This window comes from Amphichorda felina (assembly GCF_050947745.1).
Source record: "Amphichorda felina strain 45539 chromosome Unknown scaffold_2, whole genome shotgun sequence".
NCBI lineage: Eukaryota > Fungi > Ascomycota > Sordariomycetes > Hypocreales > Bionectriaceae > Amphichorda > Amphichorda felina.
Window position 1 is genome coordinate 609,914 of NW_028145048.1, and position 14,118 is coordinate 624,031.

General features: G+C 56.7%; 5 protein-coding genes across 5 annotated transcripts; 3 read left to right on the forward strand and 2 right to left on the reverse strand.

The window, feature by feature from the left end:
• Nucleotides 1–163: 163 nt before the first annotated feature.
• Nucleotides 164–4,670, forward strand: SNQ2_1 (ABC-2 type transporter-domain-containing protein; the record flags this gene model as incomplete). Its single annotated transcript, XM_083191230.1, has 2 exons — nt 164–4,573; nt 4,641–4,670. 2 exons carry the CDS (start codon nt 164–166, stop codon nt 4,668–4,670), a joined length of 4,440 nt encoding a protein of 1,479 aa, XP_083052444.1.
• A 561-nt stretch (nt 4,671–5,231) lies between these two features.
• ACO1O0_001749 (NRDE protein-domain-containing protein) lies at nt 5,232–6,272 on the forward strand (the record flags this gene model as incomplete). Its single annotated transcript, XM_083191231.1, has 1 exon — nt 5,232–6,272. The coding sequence occupies one exon, from the start codon at nt 5,232–5,234 to the stop codon at nt 6,270–6,272; it is 1,041 nt and encodes a 346-aa protein (XP_083052445.1).
• Nucleotides 6,273–8,381: 2,109 nt separating this feature from the next.
• Nucleotides 8,382–9,981, reverse strand: TFB2 (TFIIH/NER complex subunit TFB2; the record flags this gene model as incomplete). The annotated part of the gene is made up of 3 exons (XM_083191232.1): nt 8,382–9,639; nt 9,701–9,788; nt 9,849–9,981. 3 exons carry the CDS (start codon nt 9,979–9,981, stop codon nt 8,382–8,384), a joined length of 1,479 nt encoding a protein of 492 aa, XP_083052446.1.
• A 541-nt stretch (nt 9,982–10,522) lies between these two features.
• Nucleotides 10,523–11,308, forward strand: ACO1O0_001751 (HotDog domain-containing protein; the record flags this gene model as incomplete). The annotated part of the gene is made up of 7 exons (XM_083191233.1): nt 10,523–10,561; nt 10,616–10,656; nt 10,740–10,755; nt 10,807–10,875; nt 10,929–11,043; nt 11,100–11,165; nt 11,226–11,308. The coding sequence occupies 7 exons, from the start codon at nt 10,523–10,525 to the stop codon at nt 11,306–11,308; spliced, it is 429 nt and encodes a 142-aa protein (XP_083052447.1).
• A 387-nt stretch (nt 11,309–11,695) lies between these two features.
• On the reverse strand, nt 11,696–13,251 carry ACO1O0_001752 (uncharacterized protein; the record flags this gene model as incomplete). Its single annotated transcript, XM_083191234.1, has 3 exons — nt 11,696–12,403; nt 12,479–13,010; nt 13,076–13,251. The coding sequence occupies 3 exons, from the start codon at nt 13,249–13,251 to the stop codon at nt 11,696–11,698; spliced, it is 1,416 nt and encodes a 471-aa protein (XP_083052448.1).
• Between the last annotated feature and the right edge of the window lie 867 nt (nt 13,252–14,118).

The window sequence follows — 14,118 nt, forward strand, 5'->3', positions numbered from 1 at the left end:
AACCCGACTGGCCCCAACCTCTATTATTAAGCACGTCCCACCGTTGGAGGTGAATAGATGGGGGAGGTTCAGGACCAAAATTGATACAGAGTACAGTGGCTGGGGGCATTAAAAAAAACCTGGATAGAAAAAGAAAAGAGGGCGAACGCTCCTTACTACATCAATGGCGGACGAGAAAAAGGTGCTTGATGGGCGCCGGCCCGACGAAATCGAGACGCTCCCCGATAACGGCTATCAAGACTCCCTATCCACCGCCAACGATGCAGACAACCTTAAGGCCAAGGATGAAGAGGGGCGCATCTCCAAAGACATGACACGCCGGCAATCTGGCATCTCTGTTGAGCAGGCCGAGGCTGAGTTCCAGGAGCTGCAGCGCGAGTTCACTGGCGTCTCGCGCGCCAGTCGCAGGAGCCATGGGAATGCCCCTGTCCTGGATGAGGAGAAGAACAATTCGGGCCAGTCCACCTTGGATAGTGAATCTGTATTCGATCTCGAAACTGCCCTCCGTGGTGACCTCCATGCCTACAACGAGGCCGGAATCCGCTCCAAGCATATTGGCGCCTACTGGGATGACCTCGTCGTCAAGGGTGTTGGCGGCAAGGCCAACTATGTCGACACCTTCCCCGACGCCTTCATCAACTTCTTCGACGTCATCACTCCCGTCATGAAGCTGCTGGGACTGGGCAGGAAGCCTGTCGAGACCACGCTGCTCCACGGTTTCCAGGGTGTCTGCAAGCCTGGCGAGATGGTCCTCGTCCTGGGCAAGCCCGGTTCCGGCTGCACCACCTTTCTCAAGACCATTGCCAACCAGCGCTACGGCTACACCAGTATCACGGGAGACGTCCTCTACGGGCCCTGGACCTCAAAGGAGTTTGACCGCTACCGCGGCGAGGCCGTGTACAACGCTGAGGACGACCTGCACCACCCAACCCTAACCGTCGAGCAGACACTCGGCTTTGCCCTCGACACCAAGATGCCGGCCAAGCGACCCGGTAATATGTCCAAGACCGAGTTCAAGGAGCACGTCATCACCACGCTTCTCAAGATGTTCAACATTGAGCATACCCGCAAGACGGTCGTCGGTAACCACTTTGTTCGAGGTGTGTCTGGTGGTGAGCGCAAGCGAGTGTCCATTGCCGAAATGATGATTACCAAGGCTTGCATTCTCTCCTGGGACAACAGTACCCGTGGTCTCGACTCCAGTACCGCCCTCGACTTCACCAAGTCTCTCCGCGTCCAGACCAATTTGTACAAGACAACCACCTTTGTCTCGCTGTATCAGGCCTCCGAGAACATCTACAACCTCTTTGACAAGGTCATGGTCATTGACGAGGGCCGCCAGGTCTATTTTGGTCCCGCCAATGAGGCTCGCAGTTACTTTGAGGGTCTCGGGTTTTCTCCCCGCCCTCGACAGACGACCCCCGACTATGTGACCGGTTGCACCGACGAGTGGGAGCGCCAGTATGCCCCTGGGTACTCCGAGGAGAACGCTCCCAACAGCCCCGACACTCTCCTCGAGGCTTTCAAGAAGTCGAAGTACCAAAAGTCGCTCGAGTCGGAGATGGCAGAGTACAAGCTTGCACTCGACGAGCAGCAGGAGAAGCACGACGACTTTCAAGTTGCCGTTAAGGAGAGCAAGCGTGGGTCGTCCAACCGCTCCGTCTACCAGGTCGGCTTCCACCTACAGATCTGGGCCCTCATGAAGCGCCAGTTCACCCTCAAGATCCAGGACCGCTTCAACCTCACCCTCTCGTGGGTTCGCAGCATCGTCATTGCCATCGTCCTTGGCACCCTCTATCTCAACCTCGGGAAGACCTCAGCCAGCGCTTTCAGCAAGGGAGGTCTTCTCTTCGTGGCTCTGCTCTTCAACGCTTTCCAGGCCTTCTCGGAGCTTGCTGGAACCATGATGGGTCGTTCCATAGTCAACAAGCACAAGGCGTACGCTTTCCACCGTCCCTCAGCGCTGTGGATTGGCCAGATCATCGTGGACCAAGCTTTTGCAGCTACCGAAATCATGGTCTTCTCCATCATTGTATACTTCATGACGGGCCTGATACGGGACGCTGGGGCTTTCTTCACCTTCTACCTCATGATCCTGTCAGGCAATATTGCCATGACTCTGTTTTTCAGAATCATCGGCTGTGTGAGTCCAGATTTTGACTACGCTATCAAGTTCGCCGTCGTCCTCATCACCCTGTTCGTCACGACCTCTGGCTACCTGATCCAGTACGATGCCCAGAAGGTCTGGCTACGCTGGATCTACTGGATCAACGTTCTGGGTCTGGCTTTCAGCGGTATGATGATCAATGAGTTCAGCCGGATCGACATGGAATGCACGGCGGACTCGCTGATTCCCTCTGGTCAGGAGGTGTACAACAACATTTCGCACCAGGTGTGCACCCTCGCCGGATCCACGGGTGGCTCGACCTTCATCAGCGGCTCCGAATACATATCTCAGGCCTACTCGTACCTTCCTGGAGACCTGTGGCGCAACTGGGGTATCATCATGGCTCTTATTGTCTTCTTCCTCATCATGAACATTGTTCTAGGAGAAGTTGTACGCTATGGTATGGGCGGCAACACCGCCAAGGTCTTTACCAAGCCAAACAAGGAGCGCAAGGCCCTCAACCAGGCTCTAACCCAGAAGCGGGAGACGCGGCGAGCGGACAGGTCCAACGAGCAGGGATCTGACCTCAAGATGACCTCGGAGAGCATCCTCACCTGGGAGAACCTCAACTACGATGTCCCTGTTCCTGGCGGCACCCGACGTCTGCTCAACAACGTCAATGGATATGTCCGACCGGGTGAGCTCACTGCTCTGATGGGCGCCTCGGGAGCTGGTAAGACGACCCTACTCGACGTGCTCGCTGCCCGCAAGAACATTGGAGTCATCACTGGCGACGTCCTTGTAGACAGTGCCAAACCCGGGAAGCAGTTCCAACGATCCACCTCCTATGCGGAGCAGCTCGATCTTCATGAGCCGACACAGACTGTTCGCGAAGCGCTTCGCTTCTCCGCCGATCTTCGCCAGCCCTACGAAACGCCCATTCCCGAACGACACGCTTACGTCGAGGAAATTATCTCTCTGCTCGAGATGGAGGAGATTGCCGATGCGATTATTGGAACGGCCGAGGATGGCCTGACTGTCGAACAGCGGAAGCGAGTTACGATTGGCGTCGAGTTGGCCGCCAAGCCTGAGCTCCTCCTCTTCCTCGACGAGCCGACCTCTGGTCTCGATAGCCAGAGCGCCTTCAACATTGTGCGATTCCTGAAGAAGCTGGCCGCCGCTGGTCAGGCCATTCTCTGCACCATCCACCAGCCCAACGCCGCCCTGTTCGAGAACTTTGACCGACTGCTGTTGCTCGAGCGCGGTGGCCGCACCGTGTACTTTGGTGACATTGGTGAGGACGCCCACATTCTGCGTGCCTACCTCCAGCGTCATGGAGCTGAGGCGGCTCCGACCGACAACGTTGCTGAGTTCATGCTTGAAGCCATTGGTGCTGGCAGCGCTCCCCGTGTTGGTGATCGTGACTGGGGCGACATCTGGGATGAGAGCCCAGAGCTCGTCGAAGCCAAGGTGGCGATCCAGCAGATGAAGCAGGAGAGGCAGGCTGTGGCCAGGAACTCGAACCCGGAGCTTGAGAAAGAGTACGCTTCACCCCTACTGCATCAGCTCAAGGTGGTCAACGCTCGCATGTTCCGTGCCTTCTGGCGCTCGCCCAACTACCTGTTCACCCGCCTCTTCAACCACATAGCCGTCGCTGGCATCACCGGTCTCACGTACCTGCAGCTGGACGAATCGCGAACATCGCTGCAGAACAAAGTTTTTGTCATGTTCCAGATCACGGTGCTGCCGGCTCTGATTATGGCCCAAGTCGAGGTCATGTTCCACATCAAGCGATCCATCTTCTTCCGCGAGGCCTCGTCCAAGATGTACTCCCCCATCAGCTTTGCCACGGCCATTACCCTTGCCGAGATGCCCTATTCAATTCTCTGTGCCGTCGTTTTCTACCTGCCTCTGTACTTCATGCCGGGCTTCCAGACGGACCCGTCACGCGCCGGCTACCAGTTCCTGATGATTCTCTTCACCGAAATCTTTGCCATCTCCATGGGTCAGGGTCTCGCATCGCTGACGCCCTCGGCTCGCATCTCGTCCCAGTTCGACCCCTTTATTATCATCACCTTTGCCCTATTCTGCGGTGTCACCATCCCCTACCCGCAGATGCCTGGCTTCTGGAAGGCCTGGCTCTACCAGCTCGACCCCTTCACGCGTCTCATTGGCGGCACTGTCACCACGGCCCTGCACGGTCTCAAGGTTAAGTGCAAGTCGACGGAGCTCAACATCTTCTCAGCCCCTGACAACATGACCTGTGGCCAGTACATGACGCCCTTCTTTGAGGCAGGCGGCGGTGGCTATCTCGTCGCCAACGAGACGCAGGAATGTGAGTACTGCGCGTACAAGAGCGGCGACCAGTTCTACGAGCCTCTCAACTTGTCGTTTGACAATCGCTGGCGCGACCTGGGCATCTATGCGTGCTTCATGGCCAGCAACCTAATCATACTCTTCATGGCCGTGAGTTTCCTGCACATCTCCCTAATAACAAGTGCCCTGATGAATATTGAGGCTAACATATACACAGAGCCGTTTCGTCAACTACAACAAGAGATAGAAATAAAGGGCCGGGGACATCTACTTTTCTTTCGTACCATGATACTATATGTATCCCCTCGCATTTACATAGCATAAAATACGGAGCGCGGCGTCTGTCATATCGGCGGGAGGCCGGAGTAGTCACACCACGTTTGTTCCCGTACTTTTCCTAATTACCACACCTATATCAATAAGTATTCTACAGTGCCAAGTCCGTATCCTTGGCGTGATGTTTGCCTTCGGTGCAATGTCACCTGAGGTGCCTGGACTGCCCTGGAACACATGTCAACCACTCAAAACTCCCCGCACCGCGGAATGTCGTGGAACGTCGCACCACTTTGTCTTCTTGGTGGTGGTGTGGTGGGCTGTCGGGCGCTGCCTGCATGTTGGCCCGATGGTCGTGATTCATCACCTCTCGATCTTTAGGTACATTAACGAACGGTTCCTCGCCTCCCGCCCACCACCACGGCTTACCCCAGTGACAGGGCCAACCTTGAAACTTTTTAACTTCGACCCAATCTCAAGTTATCCTCCAAAAAAGCCGTTCTTTAAAAAATTCCTTTTGCATCTATCCGTCACCATGTGTATCGCCTTCATATCAACCGCCCACCCCAAGTACCCCCTCATTCTCATCGACAACCGGGATGAGTTCGTCCTACGCCCGACGTCACGGCCCCACTGGTGGACATACACCACGCCCTCGGGCCGCTCCGTCGAGATCCTCTCCTCGCGCGACCTGCAGCGCCCGGAGCGCGGCACCTGGCTCGGCGTCACCCGCGAGGGCCTCATCGCCGTGCTGACCAACTACCGCGAGACGCAGGCCACGGGGGTGTCGCCGCGCGGGCGACGCAGCCGCGGCGGCATGGTCACGGCGTGGCTGGGCGAGCCTCCCGAGGAAGGGGTGCGGGAGAGCGTGGCCCGGCTGGTCGAGGAGGGCGAGGGCGTGCAGGGCGTGGGCGGCTTCTCCATGGCGTGCGCCAAGATGCGCGCGCAGGGCGGCGAGGGGTTCGCCGTGGTGAGCAACCGCGCGGGCGCGCTCGACGATGTGCCCATCGTGAGGCCCGACGAGACCAAGGCCTGGGGGCTGACCAACACGGCGTTTGCGCACTCCAACGCGTGGCCCAAGGTAGCCAACGGCATGGGGCCATTCGAGGAGATTGTGCGCAGTCACGGGGAGGAGGAGGGGGCGCGGGAGGAGGAGCTGGTGCGGCGGCTGTTCGGGCTGCTCGATACGGACACGCTGCAGGGCCAGAAGGACAAGAGCCTGGCGGAGAACATCCACGACCTCAAGACGAGCATCTTCGTCCCCGCGCTGGGCGGGGAGAAGCAGCGTGAGGAGATGGCCGAGGCGCGGCGCCGCGGGAAGGGCTCGTGGCCGTCGGACGAAGAGCTGACGGCGGAGACGCCCGACGTCAAGGAGATTGCGGGCGCGGCCGGGGACGACCAGGGCTTCGACAAGGGCATGTACGGCACGCAGAGGCAGACGGTGGTGCTGGTCGACCGCGAGGGCAATGTGACGTTCACGGAGAGGGCGTTGTGGGACGCGAATGGGCATGAGATCCCCAGGGGCGAGGGCGACGTGACGTTCCGCTTCAAGATTGAGGGATGGGGCAGTAGCTGACTGTTGAAGAGTCGTATTTAGAAGGCCGCTAGATATATAGACGTCACAATGTTGTTTCTGCTCACAGGCTGGTCGAGTTGCTCCTGCCGTCTGTGGACAGTTAGCAGCTGGCAACAGCTGTCAACTGCCGCCCCCTAAATTGGGCCATCTGGTGACGTCGAGAGCGGCCGCCTATGACCTACAGGTTGGAAGGAGCTTCTTTTTCCAACGCGTAACTGCCAAGTTGTACAAAGAATCTTTCATATTCAGGCCATCCTGGTCGCGCCTCGCATCACCCTACCTCCGATGACAACAAGCAACAGACATATCTTTTGCTATGAACTCCACATCTTTGCTCCCACCAGAAATCTTTGCTTCTCTGCGGGAGCGAAGAACATCTATTATGGACGCATCAACGGTGCCGAAAGAGGTGAGGTCTCGCACCGCTTCGTGGCTTAGGAACGCCTCATCCTCGAGGACTGCCTCGCGACTGGGACTTCGGCTCAAGACGCCGCGACCCATCATCTCGGCACCCATTGGGCCCATCAAGAACTCCAGAGGCCCTGACTTCTCAAGAAGTGAGAGGTTTGTCATCGTTGATGAAATCAAAGACTGTGTGTCGCCTACCAAGAGAGCCAAGGCCCGAACCATCTCCGCCCGCTTCCCCATAGAGCCTCTACCGAGCAGGCCAACGGTCGCCAGATCTACTGTCACAGCGTGCAACACTATTCAGCCTCCCTCGAGAAGGAACTCGGTCAAACATCTTCGAAATGTCTCTCTCAATGCGTTGCCCAAGTCTCCTCCGACATGCCTCAAGACGACCGTCACGGTTGCCTTACTACCACAGATCGAATCTCCGGATCAAGACGAAAACACTCCACCAGAAACGAATATTCCAAAGACAGAAACAGCTCCGCAAAGCAAGCTTCCAAAGTCTCGGACCATGAGCGCTTTGCAGGAGCTCACAAACTCCATCTCTAGACCATCCCCGAATGCGAGAGTGGGCGTGACCCACGAATCTGATACGTCGTCATCGCTACTTTTCTCATCTCCATTTGCAAGTATACCTCCGTCTTCGCCATGTCTCCAGATTCGAGAGGCATCTTGGGCGTCGCTCGGAAAATCTCGATCTTGCACTCCAGAGGCGAACCCTCTCCTTGTCAGAGAGCCCCAACCGTCTGCATACTGGTGCGGCCGCTTTATGTCCTTATACGACAAATTCTCTGCCGAGGCTCTGACACCAGTGCCGATAGGCTCGTCACCTCACAAAACACAGCAGAATATCTGCGAACCTACCTCATCCCCTGAACAGCCAATGAGCAAGCCGAGACCTCACCTGACGCGTCTTCCACTTTCTACAACCACACCAGCGCTCACTCAGCCGGCATGCACCCCAACAACAATTCTTAGACTGAGCGAGGAAGACGAGAGAATACGACGGGTGTTTCGCCATCTAGAGACCCTGTGCGAGACTGATGAAGCTCGCTCATCACTGCATGACTGGCAGCAAGCATACGCGCGATACCATAAGCGCCCCCGCGTACATCCTCCTGGCCAGTCCAGTGACAGTCGCAGCATTGTGTCTAGGCTGTTTAGCGGAGCGCAAAAGACCGGACGGCAGAGTCTGGCTACGCTGCAAGACCCCTATTCATCCCGCCCCGCGAGGAGAGTGGCAACGGAACATCCGACTGCAGTGCGAGGGGCGTTTGCGCCCATGGTTTGAACAGGCGCAGAGGATAAATGTTTGGAGTAGCCGGTGCTAGAAACAGCGCACTTATCTTGCCAAGGAAGCATTCTTGGGCAAAGGTAGCTTCGGCGCCGACGATTCGATTCGATTAGAGATGCAAAAAGGACATGGCAGCACTGGAAATGAATTGACTGGTGTCTGCGAGTTTGGTCTGATTCTTCAAGAGTTTATATTCTCCGGTAGCATTTCAACGTTCACGGACGCGCATGGAATAGTGCATCTATCATGTGTACATTAATCGTTTTACTAGGGGTAAGCATTCTGTACATACCAGTGTGAATCAAGTCCCCATTGCTTGACCTTCCTTCCTATAATAATAACTGCCCCAAACGCCGTCTACCCATGCACTTGTCATTACCCTGAATAAACTCCTAAATATCCCATTACTCGGCCTTCTTCCGGATCCTGAGATAGTCGCGAATCTGCTCATGCTTGCTGGCGAAGAACATCCCTTTCTTGTCGTTGCGCCACACCAGCACGCCCACCTCCTCGGCAAAGGACGCAATGGCCAGGTACTCCTTATGATCCTCAAAGTCCTTGAACAAGAAGCCGCTCGTCGTCTTCATGCGCTCATTCTCCAGCTGCCACAGCCGGATCTGGTCGACGACGGTGGGCGGCAGGACGGGCTTGTTGGACAGCGCGGCGGTGCGGTGCATCTGCTCGTGGGCGTGGGCGGCGAGGTAGGCGATGATCTGGTCGGCCGTGATGCCAAAGTTGATAGCCTGGCGGATAGATGAGCGCGATATGCGCCCGGCGACCATGTCGGGGAAGCGCATGCTGAGCTTGGTGAAGAGGGCGAGCACGGCGATCTGCAGCGTGGACTGCGTGTAGGCGTAGATGCGGTAGTTGGTCTCGACGACGACGGCGCCCTGCTGGTCGGCCCCGGAGCCGAGGGGGCCCGACGGGGTCGGGCCGGAGGCGGCTGAGGTAGCGGCCGCGACGCCCTCGCTGATGGTGCGCAGACTGCTGCTGCCGCTGGTGGTGAGAGTTGTGGCGAGGCGGGTCGGGAAGAACATGGAGCGCTTGTGGTGGGGCACGTGGATGAGGCCGAAGTCGACGAGCGAGGGGAGCATGTTTTTGCGCTGCTCGGTGAGGGCGTTGGTGTCGTAGGCGCGGCCGAGCTCCATGCTGGCGAGGACGAAGAGGAAGGACAGCATGTCGACGGCCTCGAGGCCGGCTTCCTTGTTAGTATCCATGGCCTCGAGCCAGAGGAGCAGCAGGGTCCAGACCTGGGCGTTGGCCTCCTGGAGCAGAAATGTGAAGCCGGACTGCGTGATCCCGATGCTCCCGTTAGGTCTCCTATCGACGAGGCGACCGGCGATGAGGAGCTCCTTGACGCTCTTGTTTGGACCGGTGACTTCGGCGGTGCTCTTGTAGCCGACACTGGAGACGACAAAATGGAGAATGTCCTCCCACTTCTTGCGCGCGTAGCGGTCGAGGAAAGGGATGTCGATCTCGGGAGGGACGACGAGGTTTGATGGGACACCAAACGAGTTGTGCGTGCCGCCACCGGTCAGGGCTCGTCGCATCGAGTTCTTGAAGTTGGTCGTGAGCTGCATCTCCTGCGGCTTGTCGCGCGAGGGTGGGGAGATGTGGACAATGTGGAGGGCCTGGAGGATGGACAAGGACTGGTCCTTTTGCCTGGAGGGGCTAACTGTCAGAAGAAGCGAGGCGAGAGAAGGGTAAGCATGGCCTGACGTACCTTTTGGAGTCGGGCTTCACCCAGACATCGAGGTCGCTGAGCAGCATGGGCTTGGGCATGAAGAGCATGCGCATGACAAAGGTTTTGGCTAGAATGTAAGGTTTCAGCGCGCCATCCCCAAGTACGGCAACAGCTTATCAAATCGTACCCAGGTGCGGCAACATGCGACGGAAGATGGCAAAGGCGGTAGAAGGCTGCTGGTAGAGCTTCCTGAACGTCGTGCCCGGCAGCTTCTCCAGGTACTCGGCCAGCTGGAGCGAGGGCGTTGTGCTGACTGACATCTTGGCTGTGCAATCCGTCAGTCAGTTCGGATCGAGGTGCTATATCATGGTCTTGGAGGCGATGATGTTGCGCCTCATCCACGATGACGAGGGGGGGAGCGATGGATAGAAGGTGGTCGAGTTGGAATCACGAACATTGAATCCAAAGATGCAGGCAGCATCAATCTTATCGCCGGTTGAGGTTCGGCTAAATAAGTATCAAGTGACATAATGGCGATGAAGCGAAGGAAGAGGACATGAAGCTTCTGTGTTGAAACACAAATTGAGGTTTTACTATTCAAAGCCAAGAGCGCAAATATATAAATAGTATGTTTTGAAACTTATCAATGCTTTTTTTTTATGATGGTCTCTGGTTTGTATTTGTCGACGTTGGTGCCACATGTTGATGGATTCGTTCAAGATGAGCAGGCAATTCTGTCGGCGAATTGAGTCCGTCACCGAGCAGCAGTCGGCAACCACCGGCCATATCACCGACACGGCTGGATGACCTCGACTCCGTACCCTCACCTTCTCCAACTCAAAAACAAACAACCCAAACACAATGGCCAAGGCACTATCTCCCAAGGCTTTCACAAAAAGCGTAGCACACCCCCATCTCTTCACCATCTCGTGTTGGATCTAACTTCCAGTGCAGGTGGTTCGCGCCTTTATGAGAGACTCCGGTCTTGAGCCGAGGTCAGTCGCTCGGCGGGCCATTGCAAGCCCGCCCATCTCCTTTGTGGTTCTGTGTCAGTATATGGATGCTAATAGGTATACAGGCTCCTAGGCGCCAACGTGGGTGAACTACAGTAGCAGGATCTCAGGCGCACTGCTCACCTCTCTCAGCGATTCCGGATCCTCGATGCCACCAACGGCCGGGTCGACTTTGAACTGGATATCCACAAAGACCACACGGTATGAATTCACCAGCCACCTTCTCATTGAGAGTTATGTACTGACCATATTAGAACCGCCTCAAGACTATCCACGGCGGCACCTTGGCGAGTCTGGTGGACCTGGGGGGCTCACTCGCTGTGGCGTCGACGGGCCGCTTCGCGACCGGAGTGTCTACGGACCTGAATGGTATGCACCACGTGTCTCCCGCCGTTTTGTCGTCTATTTCGTACTGATGAACCTAGTTACCTACTTGAGCCCCGGCGGCCGAGAAGGCGACGTCCTCAAGGGAGTTGCCACGTGCGACAAGAGTATGGATAAGATATCACCCATGTCACGTCGAGTTTGGCTCAGTGCTAACAACCTCGCAGTCGGCAAGACGCTTGCCTATACGACCGTAACGTTCACCAACAGCAAGGGACAGCTCGCCGCTAGGGGCAGCCACACCAAGTAATCATCGCCTCCCTCCCGAGAAATATTCTTATTTGCTCCCTGCTGACTTATGGTATAGGTTCGTGAGTGGAACGATGGGCGCGGATGGCCCGTACGTCGCTCCGGCAGAGTTCTGCGATGAGTTGGACTAAGGGGTGTTTCGGAAGCGTCCTGCGATCTCCTTTCATTACTAGATCTATAGATGTTGATAGACTATTAGTAGACACGCGGTCTTTTGCAACAATGGTATTGCCTATTATAGTGTTCCCCAAATCTAAAAGGGTCCCGCAAAATAAAGACGAGAACTCCAAAACTGCTGCAAACGCTCGTGTTTTCACCCGAAACCTCGCTATGCGTAGTAGTAAATGAGCGAACAGAAAACTAAGGAAGATTAATTTTAGATGTAGTGTCAGTTCTTCTCGGGATACGGTAATGGCGCTGCTCCTGGCGGCCTGCCGTCGGCTTGGTGGTACAGCCCCATGGCTTCATCGTGGGGAGGCGGTGACTGCGAGGGGATGCTCATGCCGATGCCATACCCATACGCAGGACCTGCTTCGCTGGGTGAGCTGGGGGCCACGATGCCCGTGTTGTACGCATTGTCTCTTGCAGGTGGCTGATATCTCTGAGGGGGCCCCAGGTTTCCCACCAGGGCCCGATCATGATCACCTAACTGTCCCTCCTGGAGGTTGCCAGGCGGACGTGTCAAACTTTGGTGAGCCTGTCGTGACTGGTCATCTGATAATGGGATACTCGTTGAATTTGATGATCCGGTGTGTACCGGTGGGCGTGGGCTTAACGAGCTATACGCCGGTGGTGATGAATTTCGTGGTTGCAGCAGGATACCCTGATTATCGTTGGGATTGAACGTCGAGAACGGCTGCTCCTTTGACCACAGCCCATTCTCCTTTTTCGCACCGAGCGCAAACATGAAGCAGAGTATCGCGAGGATGGGCCAGGTGTGGAATACGACGCTGATGATCTCCATGTACGCCGGGTTGCGAGTGTGCCGTTGCAAATGCTGGACATCGGCGTATTTAAGCTGGTAGACGACCTCGTAGGTGGTGCGCACGAGCCATGCGCCGCTGCAGAGCATCAGGTACGTCGGGTGAGTCAGGGGCTGGAACAATTCGATTAACCTTGATCCATACGTAGCATTGACTCACCCCAGCAACCGGGGAGGCCGCCCACTCACCGTGTCGAGGTACTTGCCCATCCGCGCTGGCAGCCACACCGTCGTGGACCGGGCCATGACGGCAATGGAGAGCGCCCACGCAATGACCACAAAGGCAAAGTCGAGCTGCCGGGCGATGTGGAGCAGCTTGAGCGTTGGTTCCCCCAGGTCGTCCAGGTCGTAGTTTTCGGTGTCCAATATGCGGTAGGTCCTGACGCGGACGACCCACTCGACGACAGCGATGACGCTCAGGACGACCGCGAAGACACGCGAGACGCGCCTAATGTGGTAATCCAAGGTCGTCGGGTGGCCGCCGGTCCGCACCAGGGTGACGCCGAAACTGAGGGAGACGATGGCGAGGAAGACGAAGACGATGGCAAAGCAGTCAGCGAGGCGGGAGGCAGCGTCGAGCTCGATGCGGGCTTGGATGAGGGTTGCTAGGCTCTCTGCGATGTACTGGTTATGAAATATGTTCGGGTCGCTGTAGCCGGAGCGAACGAGGCGGGAGACGGCGATGTTGATGGCATCGGCCGTGAGCTCGATGATACAGAAGCTGGCACAGAGGTCAGCCTACGTTGCAATTGGGAGTGGGCTGAGAGAGATGGTTGGTCGTCTGACAGAATGTAGCCGAGTGCAGCGATCTTGATGAGGGTCAGACACAGACGGGCAGGGTCATTACGGCGAGGGGCGAGCCAAGCGAGGCCGATGGCGACGAAGAGGGCGGCGATGGAGGTGACGAAGAGCAGGGCGCAGTGGGCGGCAAAGTAGCGCTCGTCCTGGGACAGGGAGACCATGGTGGGCTGCTGGGGAGGAGGGACATCCCCCGCTCAGCCCTGTCGAGATGTCACTGGTGCCGAGAGTGAGGAATACCAAGTTGAGCTGGAGGGACGATGGCGGTTGGTGTTTGTATTGTTCCGATGGTCTGCGGGTTGTCCGGGTGCACACGTTAATATTGGGGCGGTGACTGGAGACTGGAGTGACCCCTGCCTGTCCTGTGCCTTGGTGACCCGTTGGGCTGGGGCCTGACGGTGGGCCGCTGATCAGTGGCTGAGGCTGTACGTATTGGGTCCATCTGTCAGGTCCATCACCGTCTGTGAGTGTGGCGTGGAAACGTCTATGCCTATATCTGTTGCCCATGCTTTGGGCGACTCAGCGGCTGGACTCGACGGCAGTACCTAAGTGTCTTGATGGAGCGCTCCCCATGACTGGCATAAGGGACTCAAGGCTTTTTAAGTTTATCCATTCATAGCACTCGGCCATGCATGGGCACCCAACCGGACCTTTTGGCTGCTCCACCCAACTCCCGTCCCGCCGCCGTCGACCCCGGTTATCCCGTCTCGGAACGCCGCTGCATTTGTTGGAGTCCATCCTTGGAGTTCTTGGCGCTCCCGATGCCCCGAATCCCGGCTCACAGCCCATCACTCGCATCCCACGCGTCCAACCAGCGATGGGTAGGCGTAGACATCGGTTACTCCATATAAACGCTACCTACCCCAATTCATTTTAAATTTCTTTGTCTTTTTTGTTTTTTTTTCCTTCTCGTTTTACTTTGGAAATGGAAAACATCCTGTCTAAGAACAGGGCAAAATCTAAAACCATCTCCGAAATAGAAAGAAGTGCTATTGGGTTCAAAGTAGTCTTCCTCCACCCAACATCTCCCT